We start from the raw sequence: 7909 nt of genomic DNA, 5'->3' as shown, positions 1-7909 counted from the left end.
ATAGTGGTACAACAATTAAAAGATATTTTCGACCACAATTAGCAAAGCAATTTATAAGTCTAAAGTCCGAATTTCAAATTTACCGAGATTTCTATATATTTTAAGATAGAATGAAGATGAAGGATCATTCAACATCTTCATTTTTCTTTCAAATTAAAAATTTGTAATATTGTCATTATATATGTGTTGTAATTCTAGCTACAATAAGTAGTTGAACAAGTTTTTCGTCTTCTACAAGAGGTTACTATTTAATAATAATATGTTGTATGTTTGAATAAAATAACCAAGGTTTACTACCCCTCGTGTATTATTTTCAAAATTTAAACTTATATACTATACACATTGGGAAATGAAACGATAAATGGTTGTGCTAAATGCTCATAACCCAATAAGATTTTTCTATGCTACAAGCTTCCACATAGAATGTGTGTATCTAACTGATAATCCTTTGGACTTGCGCAATCTATGTGATCAGATCGAAATCTGGATTATCCAACACGAATTGTCGTTATCAGGATCTTGGGCCAGGTGAAGGAAAGCCCAAAAACTATGCAAATTAACCCGGTCCAGGGGAAGGATAACTTTAGCCAAACCGGTAATAAGCGGCTGGAAGGTGGCAATTAGTTTACACGCGCCACCCTGAGCGACTGGTGAAACAAACACTATTCAGTGTAAGAACCATCACAGCTCCAACCGCATGTGAATCTTGATCGTCAAAATCCTCTTCACGATTAAAATGAAGCAATCCTAGCCATCCACAGCACCGTGGTTATCACACACAACCTGTCGCGTGAACTTCTTTTCAACTCCTCCCATCCCACCACCACCTCACTCCTTTCTCCAAAGATAAGACAGCGGAAAAGATTTTTCAGACAAGGGTTGTACTTCTTTGCAAGGTATGATTTCCAAACCTAATTTCGCTGTACAGTTCTTATCTGTTTCTGGCGTCTGTACTTAACTTAGTTGGGAGAAAAAAAAAAGATGTGTGCATGTATGACATAGATATGCTGAGTTGATAGTGTTTTGGGAAAGCTGATTTTGACAAAATGTTGAGTGGGGGAGATGAAGAGCCTAAAGAGTTAGAAAATTTGGGTGAGCGTAAGGTTTACTCGAGAAAGTCCTTTAAAGGGTTGAAAAATAACAAAACCAGTGGTAATTCAACTAGAGAACCGCCAAAAGCTCAAGCTTTGGCTCCTGAAGGATTGGATTCACTGAAAAGATTAGGCAACTCTAGTTTCGATGCGGGGTCCGATAATTTTTCGGGGCTGAATCGGGATGGGTTGCCTGGGAAGGGTGGGGTTTTTAGGCAGGAAGATAGGGTTCGGATAAGTCTGTCTATGAAGTCGAAATCTGAGGCACTAGATCTCAGGAGAAAACTGGAGGGTGAAAGGGATATGATACGAAGTTTAATGAGGAAGATTGAGGCGAATGAGGGAGAAAAGAATTCACACACCTACGGGACTAGTGGTGGAAATAAAGTAACAGAGGGCGTGGGACTAGTTCGCACGTCCAAGCCGTTGAAACAGTTGAGTGTGTCGGTATTTGAGGATAGCAAAGGGGGGAGTGAGAGTGTAGAGAAAGAGAAGAGGACGCCCAAGGCGAATAAAATGTATAGAAATTCAGAATTCTTGCTCGCAAAGGATAAGTTTCTTCCACCAGAAAATAACAAGAAACTGAAGTCTAGTGAGAAGAAGGGAGGAACAAGCGATACAGGGCACAGATTTATGTCCGCAAAGTTTCCGAAGCTAATACTTAAAAGTTGTAATGTGCTGTTAGAAAGATTGATGAAGCACAAGCATGGTTGGGTATTTAATACCCCCGTTGATGCAGCTGGCCTTGGCTTGCACGACTATTTTGAAATTATAAAAAAACCCATGGACCTTGGTACTGTGAAAACCAGGCTAAATCAGAGTTGGTACAAGTCTCCTGTAGAATTTGCCGAGGATGTAAGACTCATATTTCAAAATGCGATGACGTATAACCCAAAAGGACAAGATGTTTATGTGATGGCGGAACAGTTGGCCCAAGTGTTTGAGGATAAATGGACTCTCATAGAGGCTGATTACATGCGTGAGTTGAAGCTTGCTGTGGATTTTGATGTGGGGACTCATACACCTATCTCACGGAAGACTCCTCAACAGTCAAAACAAGTAACCAATAAGAAAAAAACTCTGGATAGATCAGAATCTATGACCTATCCTGTTGAGCCTAAACGAAAACTTGTGAATGCTGCTCAATCTGGTAAGGTTACTACTCCAAAGAAACCCAAAGCAAAAGATCCAAATAAAAGGGAGATGACATATGATGAAAAGCAAAAACTTAGTGTAAATTTGCAGAGTCTACCTTCTGAGAAGCTTGAGAATGTTGTTCACATTATAAGAAAGAGGAATCCATCGGTTTCACAGCAAGACGATGAGATTGAGGTTGACATAGACTGTGTTGATACTGAAACACTTTGGGAGCTTGATAGGTTTATTACCAATTACAAGAAGAGTTTGAGCAAAAGCAAGAGACAGGCTGAATCATTGAATCAGTCGAATACTGATCCTGAGCAAAACACCCAAGAAAAGGTAATCTACTTGTATTTTGCCGGTGTTACGGAGCTTATTTTGGACGTTATTAATGCATATTTATTTTTCTCTTTTCCTAGATTCCTGCTTCCCTTGTTACAGAAACACCAAAAGAAAGTAGAAAAGGTAAATTTGTCAGCGTGTCAAGATTATTTCATATACATATAGTTGATTATTGTGCAATTATTATTTTGTTTCTCATCTTATTGACAAATAGATGAAAAGAAAGTAGCCACACCTCCAGCTCAACTAGAAGAGCTTGGAGGAAATGATAAAAATCAAGGAGCAAGTAGCTCTAGTGCTAGTTCAGGATCTTCATCCAGTGGTATTCTTTGACAATTAATCGTTTTTTCTTTCTTAAATAAAATTTTCGACGAGTTACGGTTCCTTTAGAATAGTTTTTCACAATTTTTATGGAAGGCTAGTGCACCCTGCTTATGAGTATTATGCTTTACAGACTCTGATGGCGAAAGTTCTTCCAGATCTGGTAGTGGACAGTCACCAACAGAGTGAGTCGAGGTAGAATAGTTTCTTTTTTACATTCCTCTATGAGAAGTCTCTCTCTTTGGCTTGGTGCTTATCTTCTGCTGGAAGACAATTGTTTCCATTAGCTTCTCATTTTGTGAGAACTCAAAGCATGGTCTTCGCTGTGCTTTAGTATGTTAGAATTTTTATTATTAAACATCCACGTGCCTATGTGAACAGGTGGAGTTTTCCCACCGTTTTCATACTTAGCAAGTTATGAGCCGCAGCAGGAAACACCATAAATGTCATGTTGCTTTCGTTATGGTACATCGTCCATGTGGTCCAAACTAACAAAATATTTTGTTCCATGCAAAATATGATCAAGCAATAATTGACCATTTGATATCGGCATCATGCCTTCACTTTCAGATTTCACCACAGCTATTGTCTTTGGATCCTATATAGCCAATTCTAGATTGCACATCCAAATTGGGTGGTGGTTATTTTCTATGAGATTGGTTATAAGGACGTGTTGTTGATCAAGGAATCATATTATATTTTTTTAAAGAAATAGGAATCTATTTGGTTAGTTTTATCAGTTCTTTCTTGAATGAACCCTCTTGATAAGGCTAAAATGATTGTTGGTATAGGGAAATGATATTTAGTTTTAGGACAGAACACTTGGGATAAAACTAGCAAACGAACTAGGTCAAGTCGTAATAAATTAGAGTGAGTCCAAGTAGTTCCCACATGGATTATTATCTAATTGTTAGGATATAAATTATTTAATTTAATCTAGGCTAAATCAATGTAGCAATGGTTGGAAATGTTTAAATTAATTAAAATCAAATATATTATACTGAAATAAACTACACAACTAAATTACTCGAAAGCAGGATCAAACTTACGTAGAACTCAAATTTCAAACAAATGACCAGGACACTACTGTACCAAACTATCAAATTGTCATCACACATTGGATTTAAGTAAATAAGAATTATTCAAAGCGACGATAGAATTATTAATTTATTTCTAGAATTAATAATTCTATTTTTATTTAACAGACCAATTATTTCTAATTAAATTTAATTTAAAAAAACGCATTAAGAATTTATGAAATTTCAGCATTTGCTTAAAATCAAACATTGAAACCGAATACTATTTGTGTTAATCATTACTTTTTAAGCTATATTATTCTATTTCCTTTCGGTTCAAGATCAATCAAGGCACATGCATTTAATTGGCCAAATGAAATGCAAATAAATTAAGCGAATATCGATCAACAACGTAAAACAAATCAAAATAGAACTTGATCCAATACGCAAACAAGAATCAATGGTTTTGCCTTATTGTGGCCTCAGTCAAAATAAAACTATCCATAAAATCAAATCTAAACAAAAATCTGATATTTGAATTCATAGTAATGAAGAAATAAATAAGAAGAAGACAAATCTCAGCGATTGTGTGTGAATCTTGCTTCCCAACTGCGTCACTTTCTCCCAAGCTTCAAACCCTAGTCGTCTCCTTCAATCAAGGTTAAGTCCTCCAATTGTTCTCCAATATTTATATTTTCCCATAGGAGTCCTTATAGCCTTAATTCCGTGTCAAGAAAACTCTAACACAATGGAGCCCTAGGTTGTAAATGGCGGGAGGCAGTGGCGGGGCGGTCGGTGACCGCCTACCGCCTCGGCCGCCTAGTCGGTGCCCAGGCGGCGCCTAGTCGGTTGAATTTTTTTAAGTAATTTTTTTATAGATAATCATGCAATATAATCATTTTTATGTAAAATGTGCAATTAAATAATGTTTAAGCACAAAATATAATATCATCTAGATAATATGCAATTAATAAAAATTCATCATCATATTAATGCTATTATGCTCACAAAGTAATATAATTATTTTTACCAAAAAACTAAGTTTAAATTTCAAAGTTTCAATCAATTATCCATCATTAGAACAAGTAGTAGACTAAACTTAACTAATCTTCCAAATCATCTAGGGTGTTGACTAGGTTTTTAATAAAGAAAGTGAGGTGTGCTAGGGTTTTAATATTTAAAATTAGTTGATTTTGATTAGGTTTTTAAAATTGTTGACTACAATTTAAAAATCTTGACTGCCTGTCTCGTCCGCCTGCTCGCCGCCTCGACCCGCCTCCCCAATGCCTTATAGCTTGGGCCGCCTAAAACACCAGTCTCATGCATAGGCGGCGCGGTCGAGGGCCGCGGTGTCTAGGCGGCCGCCTCGACCGCCATTTAGAACACTGATGGAGCCCAAGGATAACTTCCCATATTTTCCGACTTTCTGCGCTTAAATATGGAAATTTTCGCGGAAAAGGCATGGACCCTGATCTAGGTCCGTGTCATTCATTCTGCACACTTTGTATAGCACATTAGGGGGTGTTGATGTGTGGCACAGGGTTTGTGCCTGTGTAATTTCAGCAATTCTCAATTTCTAGGACAGGAAACACACTGATAATGGTCTGAGGCATTTCCAGGGGCTGCGCAGGGTCTGGACCTTCATTGTCGAGAATTTTTTTGGTCTATTTCGTACAATATTCCTCATTTCTTGGGTTAGTTTCCAACGTGGTGTTGCATATTTTGATTTTCTTTTCCGTTTCTAATCTTTCTCCAAATTTTAGTCAAACCTAAGGACAATGAAAATAAGACGATTTAAGCGCAAAAGCCGGAATAAAAATGTCAAATATGCACGAATACGACAAAATAAATTCCTAAAATCTCTATAGAATTCGTGTTTATCAAACACCATGTAGAATTGAATTGTGAAGAGAGGAAAATGTGTTAAATCAGACATCTGTTTTTCAGGCATGCAAGAGGTGCAACAGATCACACAATTCCTGTAATGTTATGTTGAACTCGAAGTATACACACTAACAGAAATATTATTTACTTGTACTATTTGTTGTTTTCCCTCTTCTTATTTTTATGTTGCTTTTACTTGCCATATATCTGTGATATATTCTTGGAATGGAGTTTCAGTTGTCAAATGTCTGACCTGCTGGGTCGTGCAGTTCAACTTTTTGATAATGAGTTACTGAGCAGTCAGATTTTTGAGGTTGAGTCGATGAGCGAAGATTATTAGTTCTCATGCAAAAGGTTCCTGTAGAGCTGAAGGCACTACTTTTATCCTTCGACTGTTATCTGACTGATTCTGAATATAGAAAAGGAGCCTCTCTTAGACGTCGATCTAAATAAGGAGCATTAGAAAAACTTAACTGAACTTTATTTACTGGCGCTCATGTAATCCTTTTATTAAATTTACATTGAGATGCTGCCAGACAAGCTCGCTTTTCTGAGTGTCAAGTTACTTCCGAACCAACGCAAGAAAAATGTTGCACCCTTCTGATTTTGGGGTTACTCCATTTTATTTGTTATGTGGAATACATGTTTTTACTCTCTAGTCATTTTGAATGACCCATAGTTATTCTAGACAACATCCAACACCATATGAAACCTCAAGAGCAACCACTTCCTTTACTCCAAAAGGAGGTTAGAAACTCCGTTTACCACTAAATTTGATCAGGCGTAAATAGTTTATGAAATCCTAATTGATATTTTGATCTGATAGTCACTGATCCACTGCTGTGGAAAATGTGTCACTATTAAGAATGTACTATACTTGGAAAAATAATAAAATTAAAATCCAGTGGTCTCATTAGCCAGTTTTGTATGATCATTTTATTGTGTCAACTGATAACTTTTGTCTGGTGATCTAATGGGTCTATTTCTTTTAAAAGGTCCCTAATATAATGCATTGCATTCGAGTTTAACATCTCTGCCGAACAAGCAATGTGCTCAAATCAATGGAATGAACTGAATTTCATGTTATCTCTCCCTCTCTCCCTTTTTCTGTCTGTGTGTACTTAGCTGTGATATTATTTTGTGAGGATGAAGAAAGGAGGAAAGGGAAAAAGAAGAGAAAAGGGGCGATAAAATGATCAGACCGTTTGTATGCTATAACATAAATATGATTTCTACCCCATTATAATTGTTTATTTTTCTGGCTTGAGATGCTTACACACTTTTCTTGTCGAATAGTTAATCTTGTTTCACATCAACTCGCAGATCCCATGAATCTCATCAATGACAATGAGGAGTTTCAACTTCTAGCAACAATAACTGTATGATTGATCGAAAATTTGCAGTCCTCTCTTGGAGTATTTATGCTTCATTTTGATTTACTGAATCCGTCCGTGCAATGCATCGGTAGATGACTGTCGTAGACGTGGAGATCAGATTTGTATATTAACTGTAGATGTAAGATGTTCCCGTCGTGTAGTTTTGTACATTGCTGACAAAAACTAGTCAGTTTGGATAGTTCGCCGGTCTGGTCCCTAAATCCCAGTCCATGTAAACAACTAGTAATGGCTTCCTGCTTCCATTTACTCTAATGACCATCAAGGCATTCTCTGTTCAAAATGTGTGTGCAACAAACAATCACTTTTAGTCGTTCTCATTAAAAATAGTCCAGTTTTCATAAAAAATTTCTCCGACGTTGGGATTATAAACAGGTAGCTCTATATTTCGGCAAAGATGAATTAAATCACGAGTGACTTTGCAGTTTTAGTAAGTTCATCAAGTCATTGGCTGCAAGAAAACATGTATGCATCATGTTTGAAATGGATTTTTCTATGTGCAGTGGAGTTTTTCTTTCTTTATGACGTGAAATTTTAGTTCTTGGATCATTAATACACTATATTAATTTTTGTTAATATTTTAGAGATTTATGTGATTTAATGGTATTGAGATGTGTGAAGAATTACTTTCGATGAAGTATATACTAACTCAGATCGAAATTGGTTTTTAAAGTACACCTCATTTTGACAAACAAAAAAAAACCTTAAATATTTAAGTTTA

General features: G+C 36.5%; 1 protein-coding gene across 3 annotated transcripts; it reads left to right on the top strand.

Moving 5' to 3' along the window:
• The first annotated feature begins 498 nt into the window (after nt 1-498).
• Nucleotides 499-7463, top strand: LOC140976748 (transcription factor GTE4-like). 3 transcript variants are annotated; one of them, XM_073441041.1, is made up of 5 exons: nt 504-2570; nt 2651-2696; nt 2788-2895; nt 3028-3089; nt 7118-7463. In XM_073441041.1, exons 1-4 carry the CDS (start codon nt 1047-1049, stop codon nt 3081-3083), a joined length of 1734 nt encoding a protein of 577 aa, XP_073297142.1. In that variant the 5' UTR covers nt 504-1046; the 3' UTR covers nt 3084-3089; nt 7118-7463. The 3 variants fall into 3 exon arrangements, with proteins under 3 accessions (XP_073297144.1, XP_073297143.1, XP_073297142.1); XM_073441042.1 differs by lacking the exon at nt 2788-2895 and having other exon boundaries at nt 503-2570; XM_073441043.1 differs by lacking the exons at nt 2651-2696; nt 2788-2895 and having other exon boundaries at nt 499-2570.
• Nucleotides 7464-7909: the final 446 nt, after the last annotated feature.

Source organism: Primulina huaijiensis, chromosome 5 (assembly GCF_012295235.1).
Source record: "Primulina huaijiensis isolate GDHJ02 chromosome 5, ASM1229523v2, whole genome shotgun sequence".
In the NCBI taxonomy this organism is placed as follows: domain Eukaryota; kingdom Viridiplantae; phylum Streptophyta; class Magnoliopsida; order Lamiales; family Gesneriaceae; genus Primulina; species Primulina huaijiensis.
The sequence above is the reverse complement of the archived record's forward strand: the minus strand, read 5'-3'. Positions and strand labels throughout refer to the sequence as shown.

Excerpts from the sequence above, each read along its gene's own strand:
- LOC140976748 (XM_073441041.1), top strand. The coding sequence starts at position 1,047 with ATGTTGAGTGGGGGAGATGAAGAGCCTAAAGAGTTAGAAAATTTGGGT. Across the intron at positions 2,571-2,650 it reads AGCAAAACACCCAAGAAAAG|ATTCCTGCTTCCCTTGTTAC; the intron begins GTAATCTACTTG and ends CTCTTTTCCTAG. Across the intron at positions 2,697-2,787 it reads ACCAAAAGAAAGTAGAAAAG|ATGAAAAGAAAGTAGCCACA; the intron begins GTAAATTTGTCA and ends ATTGACAAATAG.